We start from the raw sequence: 22,676 nt of genomic DNA, 5'->3' as shown, positions 1-22,676 counted from the left end.
GGGAAAAAAAGAATTGTACCATGGGTAGCCAGTATAACATTGGTCCTATTGTATAGATAACCACAAGAACCAATATACAAGATATCAGACAAGCCACCTACAAAGAGTTGGAAAGAAAAAGGTATCATATTATTCAGATTCCAAAACTCCTTCAAATAAAAGTTCTTGGTTTTCTCAAAGTTGCTGAGCATAACAAACCACTGCAGACGTATAAAAATTAACAGAGGTGAGAAAGGGACTTTTGGCTCTCTCACAATCTAGAGTTGGAAACATTTGAGAATAAATTAATATTTTTTCTTGTTATAGGTTATCCCTACATTATGCAAGAAGAAAATGCTTGTATCAAATAACAGGATATACGACATAAACTCAAAAGCGGCACATGTTATTTCGGATACATTACCAAATAAGAGCTTTAAGGGGGAAAACTCAAAGATGTAAAGTTGTATTAAAAAAAAATAACAATGTGTTCGCTGTCTACTTGTATCTGCATAAATGTTGAAATCGACAGATATTGGTCTATACCCTCATTTCATTTAAATCGTATAGGGTGGATTTGCATTTGTAAGATGCATACGTAACAAAACCATCTCTTGGAAGCTACCATGGCTTTTGACCATGGTGGAAAATCTGGGAAATATTTTTCTAATATATCTATCTGGAAGTCTTCAGATGGAGAACCCGGCTCTAGTTACCCCAGCAAACTAATGCCAGAGCTATACAATGTTTCTATAAGTTAGTCAGGAGTGGGTTCCAGCTTCTATAACTGCCGGTTCACTCAGGGACGTGCGCATTAGTTAAAAAATTGCTTCTGCACATGCGCAGAAGCAAAAAACAAGATGGCAGCACTACAGGCGCCGCCGATAGAACCGGTTCGGGGTCATGCCCGGCTGAATTACTACCTACTTGGCCGAACCAGTAGGAACTCACCTCTGATGTTAGTGAATTAAATCTTTACTTAAAAAAAAATATGCTTCAGATTTGATTTGTATGAGCCTAATTTACATTTTCTTAAAGAAGTTTCCCTTTTGCTTTCTTTTACTCTGTCTACAAATAGAATAGAATTCTTTATTTGGCCAAGTGTAATGGGACACACAGGGAATTTGTCTCCAGTGCATCATAAGCTCTCAGTGTACATGCAAGCCACAAGTGAGAAATCATGATCAAGCTGTATACCAAGCGGTGGAGTATGATATTCCCTAGTTTGGTAGTGAAATGCCTGCAAGAAGACAACCAAGATCAGAGAGCACCAAGGACCATGCAGACTGTAGAGTACTTTGATGTGACCAACTCAATCTTCATTTTAAGTAAATTTTGTTTTGACTTTAAGAATTTTACACTGGATGATACATTAAGGAAGATATATGACTATCATCCAAAACAAGTAGCTCTTGTCATTTTTTTCCTCTTTTTTCTTCTTTTGGATATTAAAAAAGGACTATGTGATGATTTTTGTGTCAAATGTTTCTATAACATATAGAGCATCATTTTGGCAAAGAAGTAAGGAAAGGAAAGGAATTTCTATTTTTTATAGCTATACATCCCTTTCATAAATGTGACTCTGCTCTAAATGCCAAATGAATAAGTACTATAAATTTTAAAGTTTCTTTGTCATGCTGATCTGGTTCTTAATTACACTATGATTTGCAGGATTTGTAAAGATGATGTATTAAAAGCTAATACTTCTCTCTGAGTTGAATAATCATTGTATATAGGCCACTGTCCCCACCCATCCATCATGGCAGTAGGAATACCTGTGTTTTTGCTCCAGTGTTATACAGAAGTACGGTTCGTCCCATGGCTGCTGCACTTGGTATGCAAAAGAAAAATGAAGGGATCACATTGCTGAGGCCATGAGCCAAGAATTCCTGAAAAAGTTTTTTCAAAAAAATAAGGAAGGGGCTAGATCAAAGTCCCATGCAATCAAATATCCTCAACTGAAATCAACTTGCCTTCCCATCTCTTATACCAGGGTTAAGGCCCATGGGCCGGATCCAGCCTCTGGGTTACTTAGATCCCAGTATCCATTTTTGGCCACAATGGCCTCCTACAGCCCGCTGCCAATGAAAGTGGAGCTCAGGGGGAGCTCCGTTTTCACTGGCAGAGGGCTGCAGCTTGGGAGCCCATTTTAATTGACATAGCGCTTGGACCACCATAGGCATCCCCAACACGAGTGACGTCAGTCTGGCTATGCCCACCCTGGCCACTCCCAACCCAGCGTCCCGAGGTCAAACCCATCCTGATGTGGCCCTCAATGAAATCGAGTTCGACACCCCTGTCTTATACCATCGTCTTCAAATAAATGCATCCTGAAGGCAAATTTTAAGGATACTATTTTTTTAACCTGGTTATCATCCACAGAGTAATGAAATCTTTGTGCAGAGTCATGGGCCAGAGCTAGAGATGCCACATAACCAACTAATGCAACTCCAAAAGCCTCTGTCACTACTTCAGGGAGGATCTTCAAAGGTGGAGATCTTGGTGCTGGTATCCTGCAAAAGTAAGGACACTTTTAGGTGGCAGAAAAGTCCCACTGAAGAATGTGGCAAAACTGATGTGAATATTATATGGATATCCCAGACAAATCAGCTGTACTGTACATTATTCTACTATTACAAATATCATTAGAACCTGCAAAGTGCCATGCATTACAGGTACTGCATTTTTTTTTCTTCTGTTCAATCATGAGCCAAGAATTCCTGAAAAAGACTCTAGAAAGAGTGCAGAGAAGAGCAACAAAGATGCTAGGGGACTGGAGACTAAAACATATGAAGAACGGTTGCAGGAACTGGGTATGTCTAGTTTAATAGAAAGAAGGACTAGGGGAGACATGATAGCAGTGTTCCAATATCTCAGGGGTTGCCACAAAGAAGAGGGAGTCAAACTATTTTCCAAGGCACCTGAGGGTAGAACAAGAAGCAATGGGTGGAAGCTAATCAAGGAGAGAAGAAACTTAAAACTGAGAAGAAACTTCCTGACAGTTAGAACAATTAATCAGTGGAACAGCTTGCCTCCAGAAGTTGTGAATGCCCCAACACTGGAAGTCTTTAAGAAGATGTTGGATAGCCATTTGTCTGAAATGGTATAGGGTTTCCTGCCTAGGCAGGGGGTTGGACTAGAAGACCTCCAAGGTCCCTTCCAACTCTGCTATTGTATTGTATTGTATTGTATGTCCAATTCTCAAAACTGAATCTATTTATCAGTTATCTGCTCAGTTCTGTATTCTTTAAAACTGTTAAACCATTAGCATGGCTAAGATCATGATCTGGATGATGCAGTTTAAATTTGAACTCAGTCAACAGTTTAATTTCTTGATAACTGTATGCAAGTCTCAACGTCAAATGCCACCATGTTTTTTTCTAATGTTAGAATAATTTAACTGGTCTGTCTTACAGCTTGCTTTTTTGTCGATTGATTAGTTTTGCTCTGTTTTATTGGTGTCTCCATAGGAATTCTGTGTGAACGAAGTATTCGATTAGTACAGATAATCTTTAACCTACAACAGTTCTTTCAAAAATCGAAATTACAAAGGCAGTGAAAAAGGTGACTTATGAACATTTTTCACATTTACGACCGTTGCAGCATCCCCATGGTCACATGATCAAAATTCAGACACTTGGTAACTGACTCATCTTTACAATGGCTGCAGGGTCTCGGGATCATGTGATCACCTTTTGCAATCTTCTGACAAGCAAAGTCAATGGGGAACCCAGATTTAGTTAATAATCGTATTACTAATTTAATAACTGCATTAGATTCACTTAACAATTGTGGCAAGAAAGCTCATAAAATGGGCCAAAACTCACTTAACAAATGTCTCACTTCACAACATAAATTTTGGGCTCAACTGCCCCATTTTACCATCTTTATTTGCCACAGTTGTTAAGTGAACCACGGCAGTTGTTAAGTTAGTAACACGGCTGTTAAGCGAATCTGGCTTCCCCATTGACTTTGGTGGTCAGAAGGATGCAAAAGGTGATAACATGGTTCTACGTTTGAAAAACAGTCATAAGTTACTTTTTTCAGTGCCATTGTAACTTCAAACAGTCACTAAATGAATGATTGTAACTCAAGGACTACCTGTATATACACAGAGATTGTATGTAATTTTAAATAAAGTGGCCAAGCAAGCCACACAAAGGACACAAGGTCTTTAAGAAGCCAAAGCTTTAACTCGTCTCTTTCAAATGCTGCGCACAAGTTTTAATAAAAATTGTATGATTATTCTTTGTCAAATATTTTTAAATTTAAAGTGTCGTTTAATAAAACCTAAATGTGAGTGCTGGGAAAACAAAATGTTCTGATAAATCCAATCCCTTGTCTGATTATGTTTTTCTTCTTTCAAAAAACATTCCTGCCCCCACAAGACGCAATGAAAGGAAATATATTTATAGCAACTCCTGAGCTTATTTCAATGCATTTCAGGTGCTGGGTATGTGCGGGGGCAGGGAACATTCCATAGCCTTCAAATTTCCCATCAATGAAATAAATTACTGTAAAAGTAGCAGAGATGCACAAGAGGTAAATCTAATGTCAAATTTCTCCACCCAAGATTAAGCCCTATCTATGACCAGAGAGAGAATAGTCCATAAGTGAAAAACAAAGGACAGATTATTTTATTATTGAATGTATAAATTTAAAAGCATTTGATTTATCCCTTTGAAAACTCTCTGTATGAATTACAGAAAGTACACTCAAAAAGATGCAGAAAACATTTGCCAATAGTGATATGTTATTAAAGACAAAATTATTAAGTACCAGATTCTGATTTCATTTCTTCTCCTGAGATGTTATCATTTATATTAATACAAACTGTTCACTTTTATTTTAATTCTTCAACTGTTTTGTTGCTTAGTTCACATTAACAACTTAAACCTACTGTATAAAATCTGGGTAAGAAATAACTATATTTCCATATGCGGATACATGTATATAAACACAAAAACCTATTTATAGAAGGCTCATTACCCTTTTGGAATATGTCCCACAACTTCCAGGCCAAAACTGCGCTCCATGTCAGCAGAATAGCAGATGAAAGAGGTAGCAATTACCTATTGTCAAGCAACAATAAAGATTAAGTGATTTGAAACAAGGTTGAATATATATTTTAAAAGTACAAGAAGTAGCATATCTGTTTTTCTACTTTCTTTGAAATATGGATTAAGACCAACTATACAGCCAACTATGAGATGGGATCACTTGTTGGATACCATAATGATCAACTCTGGTTATGGGTTCAGGGGAGACATAAAGGAATGTTCTTTGATCCAAAGGCCATATTGTTTCTTGGAAAAAACAATGGGAGCTTGTAGTCATACGTCCTTCAGTGACGTGTCTTAATATGTTTTAGAATTCCAAAGGTGTTCCCTCCATATTCATCAGCATTTTACCTAACTCATTCGAACCGCCAAACTGCCGACCTTTCTGATTGACAAGCTCAGCGTCTTAGCCACTGAGCCACGTAACGGAGTGAGCTCCCATTACTTGTCCCAGCTTCTGCCTAGCAGTTCGAAAACATGTAAAATGCAAGTCGAAAAGTAGGAGCCACCTTTGGTGGGAAGGTAATAGCGTTCCGTGCGCCTTTGGCTTTTAGACATGCCAGCCACGACCACGGAGACATCTTCGGGCAGTGCTGGCTCTTCGGCTTTGAAACGGAGATGAGCACCGCACCCTAGAGTCAGGAATGACTAGCACATATGTGTGAGGGGAACCTATAACTCATATTACTGAAGAGAATCCCTAGCCTTCCAGAGATGCTTTCTGGAGTCCAGGTGGTTGTGGGACTCCCCTTCCAAAAGGTAAAAGTCATATAGTCATAGTGTAGTCATCCTTTCTAAATATGTAAAAATCCAGGGGAAGGATATGGTAAAATCGCTGCCTGGGCAGCCCTAGACTAACCTGCCTGAAGATGGTGATTTGGCAATAAATTTATACATCTTTACTTTGGAGCCACAATATATATTGATTTAAATAAAAAGTATCAATGTAGCTAGCTCATCTGACATTTTTAAGAGAAACAAATTGGGGCATTCTTCAAATTAATTACCTTAGCTTATATATCAAAACATTGCCTGACTGACATTAATGGGCACAAACAGTATGGATTAAATCTTTATTACCTTTTTCTTTCATAAGAATGTAATATTTTTCTCAGAGGTTTTATGAGAAACAATATACAAATCTTGTGGCAGTGGACTTTGAGACATGCTGCTTATCAACATCATTTTATTTGATTAATGCAGGCAGAAGGAAAAGATTTTTTTTAATGGTCAAGCTTTCTAGAATTCTTTACTTATGGTGCTTCCTGGGAATTTTAATTTTTAACTATCCAGCAACATGATTTATTATATTATAAAATAAAAATGTAGCTGGTTTGTGTATTTGTTAGATATTTTTTTAATCATGCCTTTCCTTTTAGAAATGATATATAGCATAGCATTCCCTCCTTCTTTCTTCCTGCCCTGTTCAGTACCTTCATATATGTCCATGTTCATGTATGCGTGTCGGTCATTCTAGCAGTTGCCATGGCTGAGAATAGACTTGATCTGATTCACAGCAAATTTATTACAACATCATTACAATGATAAATCTATACATATTTGTTTCATGAAATAAGCAGAAGGCATCAGGAACTGTAGCAAATTATCAATACAGTACCTAAAAAGTCATACTTACCAGAACCAAGTCAACAGGAAGCACTATTTTAATTTTCTTCTTAAATTTTTCATTTAGCTCTTTAACAAGAACTAGTATGGCAATACTAGATATAGACAATAGCACAGTTTCCAGCTGAATGGATCTGATGTTTTCAAAAATGTAGGCATAAATCTAAATGGAAAGAAAGATCATACCTTTTAAATAAGCAACATTTAAAGATACATTCAGGTATGGAGAAGGTACTGAAACTGAGACAAATTGGATCCAACAATGCCCTCCACAAATAGTAGAGGTTTCTTTTGTTTTCTGAAGAGTTGCATATTCAGTTCAAATCTTTATTAGAGAAAAGAGAGGGGTTGAACTTCTGCTAAATGTTTTATCTTTCCTGTAATTTCCAGGAGGCTCCTTAATCTTCTGGAATATAGTATGAATCTTTGATATTTGCTTTATATGCCTATAGAAGTCTGGATGAACACAAATAAATGCTATTTAATAGGTGAAAGATATATGGTAGACAACTGACATGGCAAGTTGAATCAACTATGCTTGTAACAGTTTCCAAAATTAATATTAATTTTAAAAACATCAATAACTATGACATGGAATATCAGGGCTAATAGCCAACGAGCAACAGAAGAATCTGCTATTAATGGCAGAGAAATAAGAATGCCTAGTTTAAGAAATGCAGTAATATCAAGCTTTAAGGCTCACCTTCAACACACACACAAATAGGGTCTAAGCAAAGACAAAAGATCCATGGGAATTCAGAACAAAACAGAATAACAGAGCTGGAAGGGACCTTGGAAGTCTTCTAGTCCAACCTACTGTTCAAGCAGAAGACACTATATCATTCCAGACAAATGGCTGTAAAATGAACCTAGATAGAGTCCTAATGATAATTCCACTGAAGATGACCTCTAGAAATAAAAAGGTAATTTGGTGGGTTTTAGGTTGCTGTGAACTCTACCATCAAGTTTAACTGCTTACTCTTCTTACTATCTATTGCCCTTGTCCAACAACACAAAGAAACTGAGACTGTCAATTCCAGAACTGAATTATAGAGGGATAAAATCTCTTTGTCAACCCATGCAACCCATTTTTATGGAGAATTTTGGACTTTTCAACAAAAATGCGATAAGACATTGAGGACGACACTTGGTGAGACCAAAGGACGCCAAGGTTATTTTTTGTTCCTTGTTGACATTTAATTAAATCATAATCAATTCAACAGATCATCACAGCAATACAAAAAGAATCACCTGTTGCATAGATAACATTTTCAAAACTAATGCAGACATGTGATATTCCTCCAAAGAAAAGGAAATTCATCTCAGGACCTCAAAGCAAAGTTTATTTTTGGAATGGTGATGCCCAAACAGATTTTCTGAACAGACGAAGGATAAATCTGTGGCTGATGAACATGGCAAGACTGAATTGGCAGAGTAGACCCCCAACAGAGATGCCCATTAGAGCTCCAACAATGTTATAATTCAGCCACATCATTGAATAGTGTATACTAAGACATACAAATGACATCATAGAGTTAGTATGCCAAAAAGTAGAACTGCAAAGAAAAGCAATTAAGGTTGAAGTTCTAAATGGGTACAGCTATCAAAGCAAACAGATTTATTCAGAAGATTGGAACCTATACTAACAAATCCAATTTTTCAGGCAGAAAGCCCCCATTAAATTGCTAAAAAGTGCTTTTCTCCAACTTTTGGCAGCCAAATGCAACACCGATTTAGAATGAAATTGCTTTACAAACATAATTCAAATCTAAATCTTGAATCATCTAATTCAGAAACTTGTTCGTAAGAAAAATAAGAGATCAGGTTCCTAAATATGAACATTCATTTTTAAAGAATTATTTATATATTATTTAGCTTGTTCTTATTTTTAGAAAATGTGCTACACAGCATTTCAGCTGTCAAGTGGAATCCCGCCATGCCTTGTCTTGAAAAAGCTGGTTTGGAAGTTGTATACTTTATTTTTAATATTGCATATCTCAACATTCTGCATAGCCAATTACAGCTGGAAACAGCTACTTTGAAAAATGGATGTGACATTATCCTTTTACATTAAAGTGTGGTATCTTTCTGGAAGATACTTGCCAGGCTAATGAGCTCATATTTTTATTTTCTTATATATATAATTTTTAGTAAGTCTTTTGAGACAAAGATAAAAACTAATAGGAACTAACATAAAGTAAAGAAAGAAAAAACAGAAAGCCAAAAGTATAAGAATTTTATTTATTTATATTTTATATTTCTTAACCACCTATATGTCTTTTAGAGAATGAAAAGAAATAAAAATAAGTTGCTTTCAATTTTCTTTACAGCAATTATATCTAAAATTATCTCCTACTCTATGATTACAAAAAAAAAAATCACTTTTTTTTTCCATAGCTGGGCTTCAGACCTCATGGCAAGTTCCAGATAGCATCAGATAGCAAAACTAGAATTGCATCCAGAATTGACTTCAATTAGAGATAACAGAGTCAGGCCTGATCCAAAAGGTCACAACAGTATTTAGAGTTTATCCTGCAACTTTAATAAGCATGCAAATAAAGGCAAAGCAGCACAACAAACATTTATCAATATATACTCACATAAAAGAATCCCAGAGGCCCTGAGATATATGGCATTTTCATTCCCAGGAGATACTTCACTTGCGAAGTCACAACGTGCGTAGCTGCCCCCGTTGTCATTGCACTTATCACTGGCTCTGTTAGCAAGAAGGTAGCACTGCCCAAATGTAGCATAAACATTGCTACCTGAGAAACCAGAAATATAATAGAGATTGCCTTCAGACGCAGTTACTGATTCTAATGTAGGAATGAGAAACGCTAACTTGCATTCTTTTTTTTTTAAAGGAGGTGAGAAAGTTCCATGAGCCAGTCAAGTAGAAGTTATTTCATTACTCATTGCACCCATGAATAATCTTTCAACCCATTTAAACTTTCATACATTTATTAAATGCTATCTCCCTTGTGTTTACACAAATGTATGTATGTGTGTGTGTGTGTGTGTGTGTGTGTGTGTGCAACAAGTTACCCTTAAAAAGTTAATATATAGGTAAGCCTCAATTTACAACCACAATGGCCCCATTCTGTTGCTAAGCAAGACCATTGTTAAATGAGCTGTGCCCCATTTTATGACCTTTTTTGCCACAGTTGTCAAATGAATCATTGGATCATGTGGTTGTTAATTGAATCTGGATTCTTCCATTAATTGTGCTTGTCAGAATCCAGCTGGAAAGATTACAAATGGTACTCATATGATACGGGACAGTACAACTGCCATAAATAATCTAATAGATAAGGATAACAGGATAATGTGACTGTGGGGATGCTGCAATTGTCCTAACTGTAAAAACCTGCCATAAGTCACTTTTTTGTAACTTTGAAAGGTCACGAAACGAATGGTTGTAAGCAGAGGTGGTATTCAGCAGGTTCTGACCAGTTCTGGAGAACTGGTAGCGGAAATTTTGAGTAGTTCAGAGAACCTGTAAATACCACCTCTGACTGGCCCCGCCCCCATCTGTTCTCATCCTCCCAAGTCCCAAGCTGATCAGGAGGGAATGGGGATTTTGCAGTAACCTTCCCCTGGAGTGGGGAGGGAATGGAGATTTTACAGTATCCTTCCCCTGCCACCTCCACCAAGCCACGCCCACCAAGCTACACCATGACCACCAAGCCATGACCACAGAACCGGTAGTAAAAAAAATTGAATCCCACCATTGGTTGTAAGTTAAGGACTGACTATATTCAATTTATAAAATTCAGACTAACACATTTGAAATGTAAAAGGTTAGATTTCTAGACATCACAACTGGAGGGATAGAAGAGAAGTTGCCGCTGCTGTTGCCAGTATGGTTTTTTTTAGCAGTTTTTCATATTCTTCGTGCTTGCACAGAACAATTTGAACTGTGCGAAAGCGAAGCGAACCGTTAGCAACACCAGTAGGAACCCACCCCTGATAACTTCCACTCATTTTCCCCGACAACAGCCTTGTGACATAAGTACTTTTATCAAGCTCTGCACCAAGGGCATCATCAAGGAAAGAAGAATCACACAGACTTCAGTAAAGCAATAATTAGAGCCAAAATACAGAATCCTGAAATGTGTGTTAGAAATCTCCAATCCTAATTTGATAGTAAGTTCATTAAAGCAGAAGTTGTTGTTTTTTAAAAAAAAAACATTTTCAATCTATTCCTGAGCTTGGATTAAGGAGCCATTTTTGAGATAGCCTCTTAGGCCCAAAGTCTACTAAATCAAGGCCCATTAAACAGAATTCAAGTGCGGATGGAAAGCTTATATGAATTTTATTAAATATCTTCCAGAGATAGTATTTTATTTATTTATTTGCATGCAATATATATTTACACACACACACACATATCTATCTGTTCATAGTTAAAATATGAAGATCATATTTTGGGAAATAAAAGTCAAGAGGTTTAGCAGTTTGGATTTGTTCCAGATTCTTGCCATACTGACCTTGAATTATTTGATACTTTTTAAAAAGAAAAACTCTCAGCAGAGCATGAATGCAGCTATTCAGAACCTCTCGACAAGTTTGGCTTTTGGCCTTCCTTTAGAACAAAAACATCATTTACCATTTGTGCATTGCGCTATCTAGGCTATGAGCAGTTAAAACACGATTTGTGATATAAGCCGCAGTTGATCGGGTTCGCATAACAAGGTTAACCATGAAAATGATGTCCAAAACAAATATCAGCGGGGATTAGTGAATATGATCCCTCTCCAATCACATGTGTTTAACAATTATCTTTTGCTGTGTTTAAAACTATGGTGTGCTTGTCACCTTTTGGAGATCTCTGGGAAGATGTGCTGTAGCTGATAAAAAAAGAGAGAGTAAGATAAAAAGGAAAAAACCAAAAATGCCGAGAAGAAAGATTGAATAAAAAAAGAAATAAAGATTTCCATAATTCCGTACACAGTGTAGGTCAATTCAAAAGCATGCCTTATTTCTCCATTGGATAAACAAAGATTAGAACAAAAAATGCTGATTAGTTTTTGTGTTCATGCTCAGTGAGAATAAAATATGTTTTCTTTATGATAATATTTATCAGCAAGTAATGATAAGTCTTTTAAACACACCAGGAGCTAGTGTAGAAAACAAAAAAGATAGCCAGTTCAACTGCTAATATATGTTCAACTTCTATTACAATAACATTTCATTCAGATATTATATTCAAAGGTGATTCAGTTGAATCCCATATTGGAAAAACTGAGTCCCTCTGAAACCAATGTAGATGCGCCTACACAAATACACTTTTTTCCCATCAATTCTAAATATTTCATAATTCAATCGATGATTTGAGCTGGATGTTGTATAATTTGCAAAGCCTCTAACTGACCCGAAAGAAAGCATATAAATAGAAGCTTCTGAGACTCACTTAATATGTTATACGATTTGTATAAAAATAGTTTTCATTGCAAAACTGGAATACTCTAATAGTTCATTATGGATATGATCCATGCACACATAACATTCAGCAACACAAATCATTCTTCATCTTTCACATATTCACATTTTTAAAGACTGAATCTGTACCAGGAAAATGGAAGAAGCATAATTATCATTTCAGATATAAGAGCATACGTGCAACTGATTATTTGAGCTTATTTATAAATGATATAAGCAAAGTCACTAGAGTTATTGAGATGATTGACCTTTTTTTATGAAACTGTGCATGGTAAGTGTGGAACATGCAGTTGTACACTAAACTAATATTTACTATGCAAGGTGAAAGAGAAGATGTCTTTTCCATTCATTTCATGTACTAAAGTCATCCAAATTAATATTGCTGATACAGCACTTCTTCTCAAACACAGTCGCCCCATTGGTGGATTATAAATCATGCTAAACCAGAGAATTGGCTTAAAAGTATACAGAGCAGAGGCATCTAGGATATTAAGAATTACAGCTTCCATCATACTTCATCATTGGCTATCTTCCCTAACAATGGCAGAGTATATCATTTATTAGCCTCTGGAATGCACAGATTATCTACTCTCACCAAGCAGACTTTGTTCAATTTTGGATCAGTGTGTTGTGAAAACCTAAGTACTTTGATTTGTGTGCCATGTTTATATTTATTGTGTTAAGTGAAACCAATCAATTTCAACTTAAATTACAAATCATGATTAAATAATGTTTTAATATAATATGTGAAATATAATCCCAAATCATGTGGAAATACATCCTTCCATGTTGGCCTGCTTCTCATGGAAACTGTGATAGTGCAAGGGTTAGAATGCAGTACTGCAGGTTACTTCTGTTGACTGCCCGCTGCCAGCAGTTCAGCAGTTCAATTTTCATTGGCTCAAGGTTGACTCAACCTTCCATCCTTCCGAGGTTGGTAAAATGAGGACCCAGTATGTTGGGAACAATATGCTGACTCTGTAAAACTGCTTAGAGAGGGCTGCAAAGCACTGTAAAGTGGTATATAAGTCTAAGTGCTATTGCTATTTTAGTACAAGAACTAGTTTTCTACTTATAAAATTCAGTTATTCTGAAAAACTTACTTGAATCAGCCCTCCTAGTAGTGAAACTGCTGCAGCAACTCCAATCCTCTGTATCTCAAACTCAGATAAGCCCAATACTTCAGGTGTATTGTCTGAAGTGAAATTCGTGCTTATGGGAGGAACAAGACGCTCAACAGCATTTGCAGAAATCAAGGAGGTTAGAGCAAAGGTTCCTGCAAAAGAAGAAATGCGTTTTCAATACAATACAATACAATACAATACAATACAATACAATAGCAGAGTTGGAAGAGATCTTGGAGGTCTTCTAGTCCAACCCCCTGCCTAGGCAGGAAACCCTATACCGTTTCAGACAAATGGCTATCCAACATCTTCTTAAAGACTTCCAGTGTTGGGGCATTCACAACTTCTGGAGGCAAGCTGTTCCACTAGTTTCCACCCATTGCTTCTTGTTCTACCCTCAGGTGCCTTCTTATTTCATTTAAAGATAAACTAAATGCCGTAACAGCAGAATCTGTAAATATCTGCTCAGATATTTATCACTTTAAAAAAATCAAAGTGCATCCAACATTTTTTCAAAGTATAAGATAATATAAATGCCTTTTTTAATGAAACCAATAGTGCACCGTGTCCCAGTTGGGCAATTTTTACACTTAAAATGAAATAACTACATAACATATTCTGCTGACTCAACATTATCATCACTTCCAAGAAACTCGCTACAAAATTCCAATCCAGCTTGCCAGTGAGTGGCAAGAGAGCTTTAACAAATACATTCTGGATACATTCCGATGCAAATTCTATCTACTTTGGATGGGGTGTTGCTATCCTAGCAGACCACACAGCTCCCACAGAGCTGTTAAACGTAATGCTGAATGCACTTTTGGCACACAGGCTATTTGCAAAGAGCCACACAATTACTCAAAAGAACACAACTGCTTCTCAGAAACCATAATAACAACCAGGGAGAATGTCCATGTAGTTGAGCTTTTCAGCCTCAGAGGGGTTGGCATTGTGGGAGGTTCCATACAGTTTGGCATTTTAAGTGAAGAGACACGGTCCCAATATCAGAAAGACACAACTCTTTATCTTCCTCCATCATGTTCAACCCATATCGAATTATGGGAGACATGACCCCATACCCAGATCCATTGTTTTCTGCAACTAAGAACAGATGGTTTCCTCTTCCGTGAAATAAGCCTGCTTCACATGCTAAGAAGTCAATGTCTTTAATTATGAAGTTGAAGACTGTCATTGTTTCAGAATAAATGAAATACAGAATAGTGCAACAAACCTGACTGATCAGTTGGTCTTCATTACATACTAAGACATCAAAAGGAAAGAAAGAGGTAAGATTGCTAAGTTTTTCAAACTGAACCACTAGGACTTACCTGGGGCAACATGACGACCCATTCCAAATATGGCATAAATAATAGCAGGAAAGAATGATCCGTATAAACCAAACACTGGATGCACAGATGATAGAATAGCAAAAGCCAACCCTATAGAAAAGGTACATTGAGAGAACAAGATATAGTATAAGCCATTAGGAAAATATAAACATAACTGATGGGAAGAATTCCCTTCAAGGGCTATTTTAGGAGGTCATGCAATATAATAGCTATATTATAACCCTGAGAATTCATATTTCCTGCAATCTGGCCCTTTCTAATAAAAGATCTTTTTTTGGCCCTTGAAAACTTTTGTTATTTGGAATAATTAATGGCACTGTATGATATTGCACACAGATATTCCATGACTTACTCCAGATTCCAATATTTTTATGTATAAGGCTGCACTATTTCTCAAACTAGCCCTATATTTTTTACCATGTATTTGCAACCCAGATCTAATATCCTAAATTCAATATTAAAAATACAAGGACAGGTTATGTGAAAAAGCAAAAGAAATTATAGTTACACCTTATTCGCTCTAAAGAAAGACACATGCAAAGTTACTCATTCTGTCAGGATTTAAATGAGTGAATGAATATTCTAAATGACATAATGGAAAAGCATGTAAATTGTTTATATAAATCATATAAAGGAAAAGCAATGATAGAAAATAACACACACATAAAAAGTTCCATTAGTGTACACCAGAATAGCATGCTAATATGAAGTCAGTACACAATATGTCCCTTTGTTATCTTGGAATACTTACAATGCTACCACTTACTGCTGTACTATATGATAGAACACTAACCACTAACCATAGTATACCTGCCAAGCAAATAACCTCTGGCTGTATTATTGCTAGTTGCAGAAAATGCCAAGTAATGAACTTTCATGAAGTTGGGACACAAGCAACAATGGAACAAGAAAAGGCTGTGGTAATCAGGACAATTGCCAAACAAAACTGCAATGCCATTTGCTGAGAAATACTTCCAAGTTGCCCGTATTCAAAGTTATAACTACAAGGGCAAAAAAATCTACAGTACGTAGAACAACATCCAGGGTTAAGGAGCACATTAGTCATTCATAATCTGGAATTTGGCCTTGTATTCTATAATTTTTTAAAAAATCAAAAGCTTAACCAGGTATAATTTAGGAGCAAGGGGAATCTTCTAAATTTGTTTTAAATTTACATTCAATCTCTTAATGTCTATAGAGATTCTCAGTTATCCAGTTCATGGTTGTTTCAAGAAGCAACTGGACTATCTGGTTTTTCTTCGAAGACGTTTCGTTTCTCGTCCAAGAAACTTCATTCAACCTCTTGAATGGAACAACTTGCCTCCAGAAGTTGTGAATGCTCTGACACTGGAAGCTTTTAAGATGTTGGATAATCATTTGTCTGAAGTGGCGTAGGGTTTCCTACCTAAGCAGAGAGTTGTACTAGAAGACCTCCAAGGTCCCTTCCAACTCTGTTATTCTATTCTATTCTTAATTGGTACATGCGCCAAGTCCCTTCCTGAAACATCGCATACTTTTTCTGCGGTTGCCTCATCCTGTGGAACGCCTTCCCCCAATTGATTCAATAGGATCCCTAGAAGGCCTTAAAGACCTAGTTGTTATCGCTGGAACTTGGTAAACTTTGATGGGAATCGGTGGATGGTTTGGGGGGCATCCCAGGAGGATGATAGAGCTATTTATGAAAAATAATAAATGTGAGATATGCATACATAAATAAGGGGCTTACTTGATCTCAGGCTCTTTGATTTTGGCCCTGGCCAATTTAACCCTCTTAATTTTTTAAAAAAAAACCTCACCTGGGAGGCACCACAACTTTGAACAACCTAGTTCACATTTAGGACATCATTTTTAAAAATCCAGTTAAAACCAAGCTCAGTTGAAGCTAGGGCTCAGTCCAATGGAGTTTATCTAATTAAATTTAACAGGGATTTTTGTTTGAGTAGACAAGCATAGAAATGCACTGTTAAATATTTAATCCAACCAATTTCAGAAAAATGTAAACATTCCTAACTTCCTGCAGGTGATGCACTGAAGAATGAGAGAGCCAGCAGAGCTAACAAAAAGGCTAGTATTTACAAAAAATATTCCTCTCCAGTTTTAACTCAAATGATTCCCCAGCTTTTTAGTCCTCACCTTCTAAAATTTCAAGAAGTTTCTAGACAATCCATGTCTTGTTCAGTCATCATTTCAGAGATATGATGACGAGGGAGGTCACACACTGGACCTTATTTTTGTATCTGGCCAGTGGAGGAGTGATCTGGGAGTAGGGGATTTAGTTGTCATGCCCCTGTCATGGTCAGATCACTCACTTCTCCGGCTCGACTTTCCAACCGCTGCTCCCCATCGCGGGGAGGCGGAACCAGAATGCTCTAGATGGTTCCGCCCCAGGCGCTTGATGGAACCTGTTAGGTTCCAGACGGAGCTTGGGCCATTCCCTGTAGCCCTGACCCGCACCCGGACGGAGGACCTAGTGGCCGCATGGAACAGTGCGGCCGCCGGGGCCTTGGACCGGGTTGCACCTTTGCGGCCTCTCGTGCAGCATCGAATCACCCAGGCCCCTTGGTTTACCGAGGAGCTGGGGGTGATGAAGCATTGCAAGAGACGCCTAGAGAGCAGATGGAGATCGTCACGCTCCGAGTCTGATTGAGCACAGGTAAGAGCCTATTTACGGACTTACCTTGTGGCATTAAGAGTGGCCAAACGACAATATTGTGCCACTCTTATTACATCCGCAGATAACCGCCCTGCCGCCCTGTTTAGGGTGACCCGCTCCCTCCGTTCCCAGAGGCCACAGGAAGCCCCCTTGCAAGGTAGAGCAGAGGAATTTGGGGAATATCTGCAGGACAAAATCGCTCAGATTCACAGCGAATGGGTCTCCGTTAGCGGTCTAGAAGAGACGTCGGAGGTGGGTCTTGAGGTGCCATCCTGGGAGGAGTTTGACTCTGTTACTTCCGACGATATGGACAGGTTACGTGGACGACTGCGAGCCACCACATGTTTACTGGACCCGTGTCCCTCCTGGCTTATACTGGCATCCTGGGAGGTCACACGAGGCTGGCTCCAGGAACTAGTGAACGCTTCACTGAGAGAGGGGTCCTTGCAGGCCATCTTGAAAGAGGCGGTGGTGAGGCCCCTACTCAAGAAGCCTTCCCTGGACCCAGCTAATTTAGGTAATTACCGTCCGGTCTCCAACCTTTCCTTTTTGGCGAAGGTTGTAGAGAGTGTGGTGGCGCAACAATTCCCACGGCACCTGGAGGAAATTGATTATCTGGATCCATGCCAGTCCGGCTTCCGGCCCGGTCACAGCATGGAGACGGCCTTGGTCGCGTTGGTGGATGATCTCTGGAGGGCCAGAGATGGGGGTTGCTCCTCCATCTTGGTCCTGTTAGATCTCTCGGCGGCTTTCAATACCATTGACCATGGTGTCCTATTGCGCCGCCTGGAGGGGTTGGGGGTGAGGGGCACCATTCTGCGGTGGTTCTCCTCCTACCTCTCTGGTCAAATGCAATGTGTGTTGACAGGGGGGCAGAGGTCGAGCCTGAGGCCACTCACTTGTGGAGTGCCGCAAGGGTCGGTCCTCTCGCCTCTCCTGTTCAACACATACATGAAGCCACTGGGCGAGATCATTCGTGGGTTTGGGGTAGATTACCATCTGTACGCTGATGACACGCAGCTGTACATCTCTACCCCGGACCACCCCAACGATGCCGTCGAAGTGATGTCCCGATGTCTGGAAGCCGTTCGGATCTGGATGGGAGGTAACAGACTCAAACTCAACCCATCCAAGACGGAGTGGCTGTGGCTACCGGCACCCCGGTTCAACCAGTTACGTCCATCACTGGCCATTGGGGGCGAACAGCTGGCCCCCGTGGATCGGGCACGCAATTTGGGTGTCCTCCTGGATGCCCGGCTGTCAATGGATGACCATGTGACAGCTGTGGCAAGGGGGGCATTTCACCAGGTTCGCCTGGTGCGCCAATTGCGTCCCCTATTGGACCGGAACGCCCTCTGCACAGTCACTCATGCGCTTGTGACGTCTCGACTGGACTACTGTAATGCTCTCTACATGGGGCTCCCCTTGAGATGCACCCGAAGGCTGCAGCTGGTTCAGAATGCGGCCGCACGGACAATTGTAGATACTCTCATGTAACACCTTTGCTGCGCGGGCTGCACTGGCTACCTGTGGCTTTCCGGGTGCGTTTCAAGGTGTTAGTTATCATCTTTAAAGCGCTCCATGGCACAGGACCTAGTTATCTGCGGGATCGTATCCTGCCCCATACATCACTTCGGCCGATTCGCTCTCACAGAGAGGGACTCCTCCGGGTGCCGTCCACTAGGCAATGCCAGCGGGCGACGCCCAGGAGTAGGGCTTCTCTGTGATGGCCCGACCCTCTGGAATGACCTCCCCCCGGATATCAGGACTACCACCGACCTCCGCTCCTTCCGTAAGAAGCTAAAAACCCACCTGTTCAATTTAGCCGGCCTGGCCTAATTCCCAATTTTAGTCCCTCAAGCCTGCATTTTCAAGTTCTTAGGGGTATGTTTTTAATTTTTACTTTTCTGTACAGCTGTATTAGGTTTAATTCGTTTTTAAGGGTATAGGATATTTATCTTTTGTATCTGTTTTAATGAGATGCCTGTACACCGCCCCAAGTCCCTTTGGGGAGAGGGGGCGGTCTATAAATCCTGAAAAATAAATAAATAAAAATAAATATTTGAATTACCATATTCCTCAATGTTTTCAACAATGTCAGAATTTCTAAAGTACTGCCTCCACTGGAAAAATTCTTTAAAATTCAGGGAGATTTACAGAGATGCATCTATCTTGAAAGTAGTCCATGATGAACTGTTTATCACAATCAAACATCAGGAGTTGATTATAATACAATACAATACAATAGCAGAATTGGAAGCAACCTTGGAGGTCTTCTAGTCCAACCCCCTGCCTAGGCAGGAAACCCTATACCGTTTCAGACAAATGGCTATCCAACATCTTCTTAAAGACTTCCAGTGTTGGGCATTCACAACTTCTGGAGGCAAGCTGTTCCACTGATTAATTGTTCTAACTGTCAGGAAGTTTCTTCTCAGTTTTAAGTTGCTTCTCTCCTTGATTAGCTTCCACCGATTGCTTCTTGTTCTACCCTCAGGTGCCTTGGAAAATAGTTTGACTCCCTCTTCTTTGTGACAACACCTGAGATATTGGAACACTGCTATCATGTCTCCCCTAGTCCTTCTTTCTATTAAACTAGACATACCCAGTTCCTGCAACCGTTCCTCATATATTTTAGTCTGCATCCCCTAATCATCTTTGTTTCCCTTCTCTGCACCCTTTCTAGAGTCTCCACATCTTTTCTACATTGTGGCGACCAAAACTGCAGTATTCCAAGTGTGACCTTACCAAGGCATTATAAAGTGGTATTAACACTTCACGTGATCTTGATTCTATCCCTCTGTTGATGCAGCCTAGAACTGTGTTGGCTTTTTTGGCAGCTGCTGCACACTGTGGCTCATATTTAAATGGTTGTCCACTAGGACTCCAAGATCCCTTTCAGAGTTACTACTGTTGAGCAAGGTACCACCTATACTGTACCTGTGCATTTCGTTTTTGTTGCCTAAATGTAGAACCGTACTCTTTTCACCATTGAATTTCATTTTATTAGATAGTGCCCAAAGTTTGTCAAGATCCTTCTGTATCTTTAGCCTATCTCCTGGAGTGTTGGCTATTCCTGCCAGCTTGGTGTCATCTGAACATTTGATGAGTTCCCCATTTATTCCCTCATCCAAATCATTGATGAAGATGTTGAAGAGTACTGGGCTCAAAACAGATCCTTGGGGACTCCACTGCATACTTCCCTCCATGTAGATGCAGTTCCATTGAGGACTACACGTTGAGTGCGGTTGGTCAACCAGTTACGAATCCATCTGGTGGTGATGCTGCTTTATGATATTTTGTATTATAAAAAGTATTTCAGAAAATTGGTTACATTTCAGTTCCAGCAGAGTCATGGGTTCTAGATTTTAGACACATGCTGTAAGTTAATCTATTTGAGGAAATTTAATTCAAAATTTCAACAATGCATCCTTTCTCCCCTTGCTGACAAACTGAAGAGTGTTAGTGGTATATAGATTGAATGAAGCTCTCATGGATACATATGATCCATTTCTCTGATTTTTTTTAAAGTACACATTTCAAGCATTCATATTAGTGGCCCAAGAAAGAATGCCTTTGCCAACTTATGAAGCCTTTAAATTCCTTGACTTTCTAAGAAACCCATAATCCAAAGAAAAGATAAGAGAGCTTCATTAGGTAGCTGAAGGACTCTGTTTTATAGATTATGACTAAATCCTTTGCTAGAAAATTCTATTGTGAAAGCACAGATTAGGTGCTTTTAATTTAGTGAAAATTACTAAAGAGCAGGGATAGGAACTAGTGAAAACTTTTTAAAAATATATTAATAAGCTACCATATTTTTCGGAGTATAAGACGCACTGGAGTATAAGACGCACCCAAGTTTTGAAGAGGCATTTTTTTTTAAAAAAGTAGGTAGGTAGGTAGAGGGATAGAGAGGGAGAGAAAGAGAGAGAAATACAGTAGGTAGGTAGGGAGAGAGAGTAGGTAGGTGGATAGGTAGATGTCTCCATGTGCTGGAGAAGGAAATAGCTGACAACCAGTAGCACCTAAAACTTTGTTTCTGCTGGGACAGCACTTGACTAATATAATTCTCATCAACCACTCTAACTAAACAGCTTTCTGAAAAGGGGGGGAGTTTTTGCACTCTGCAAACCTCCCCAAAACGGCTCGTTTTTTGCAAAAACAGGCCCATTTTTTTAAAAAAAGCATAAATAGCCTTGGGGGGGGGGGCTTGCAGAGTGCCCCTGTGGGGATGGGAGGGGGCCAAAAACGAGCAAAAAATGGGCCATTTTTCACAAAAATGGGCCATTTTCTGTCAAAGAAAATGCATGCATAGCCTTATGGAGGCTTATAGAGTGGTGCGGGGACTGGGGGGCGGGCAAAAACAGCCATTTTTTGCTCATTTCTGCCCTGCCCAGCCCCCAGGAGTTGTCTGAAAGCTTCCATAACGGTATGCACGGCCATTTTGGTGAAAGGGTGGGGCTTTAGGAGGCAAGAAATACTGTATTCGGTGTATAAGACCCACCCAGATTTTCAGCCTCTTTTTAGAGGAAAAAAGGTTTGTCTTATACTCCGAAAAGTATTCTATTTTATTTAAAATGAACAGCTTCAAAGGAATCTAGGGATTAAAATAAACCTCTGACTCTGGCACCTATAACCTATAACAATGATGGCTAACCTTGTTGTCCTCAGGTGCTGAAAGCACGTGTGCGCGCACAACAGCATGTGTGCATGTGCCCACACCCATAATACGACACCCCCCTGTGCTCCACGCCCCCTGCGGGTGTGCATGCAACCTTCGGTGCTCCCCACCCCACCCCACACATGTTTGCATGACCCCCCGCACCCTGTTTTGGGCCTAGCAGGCCTCCCTGAAGCCTCCTGGGACCAAAAATGGGATGCCTCACTCTGCCCCCGCCTGCATGCCTACACTGTTACAGATGTTATGTCCGCCTTGTATGCAGCTTTATTCCTCTCTAGCATTCATCTCCATTGTTCAGTGATGCATTTCCTGCCTCTCTAGGATTTATCTCTATCTGCTCCTGTGAGGCACTTCTTGTTCCTGTTGGACGTATATAGTTATATTCTCGATGGCTTGAATAGTGTTTTAACTGTATTTTGATTAAACAGCACGTGCTGCAGAGACCCGAAAATCAACTGGCCAGCAGGAGGTACATGCGAGGTGGAGCTCAGATGGGGCGACGGCTCATGTGCCATTAGAGAGGCTTCTGTGTGCTACCTGTGGCACCTGTGCCATAGGTTCACCATCACATGACTATGATCTTAGAGAAGGTAATTTAGAGAAAAATCAAAGAGAGATATAAAACAATTCTATTTTATTCTCAAGTCAGAACATCTGGTCAAACAACTGTTTGGGAATCTAGTGAACTCCAATCAAGTTAACATATACAATTAATTACTTTTCTAATCATAAGTCAATCAATGATGCCACGACATGAATCTC

At 39.5% G+C, this 22,676-nt stretch overlaps 1 protein-coding gene across 3 annotated transcripts in view; it reads right to left on the bottom strand.

The window, feature by feature from the left end:
• Nucleotides 1-22,676, bottom strand: part of SLC26A7 (solute carrier family 26 member 7) — a 64,411-nt gene that overhangs the window by 25,657 nt on the left and 16,078 nt on the right. For all 3 annotated transcript variants that reach the window (XM_081951623.1, XM_081951624.1, XM_081951625.1), the window contains 8 exons: nucleotides 14,560-14,670; nucleotides 13,211-13,383; nucleotides 9,266-9,430; nucleotides 6,676-6,828; nucleotides 4,969-5,051; nucleotides 2,345-2,492; nucleotides 1,755-1,868; nucleotides 20-97 (listed from right to left, as the gene is read on the bottom strand). In XM_081951623.1, the coding sequence (XP_081807749.1) occupies nucleotides 20-97; nucleotides 1,755-1,868; nucleotides 2,345-2,492; nucleotides 4,969-5,051; nucleotides 6,676-6,828; nucleotides 9,266-9,430; nucleotides 13,211-13,383; nucleotides 14,560-14,670 (1,025 nt within the window). The remainder of the gene's footprint in view (nucleotides 1-19; nucleotides 98-1,754; nucleotides 1,869-2,344; nucleotides 2,493-4,968; nucleotides 5,052-6,675; nucleotides 6,829-9,265; nucleotides 9,431-13,210; nucleotides 13,384-14,559; nucleotides 14,671-22,676) is intronic.

This window comes from Natrix helvetica, assembly GCF_964273705.1.
Source record: "Natrix helvetica genome assembly, chromosome: 4".
Lineage (NCBI taxonomy): Eukaryota > Metazoa > Chordata > Lepidosauria > Squamata > Natricidae > Natrix > Natrix helvetica.
This window is presented reverse-complemented; position numbering and strand designations above follow the sequence as displayed.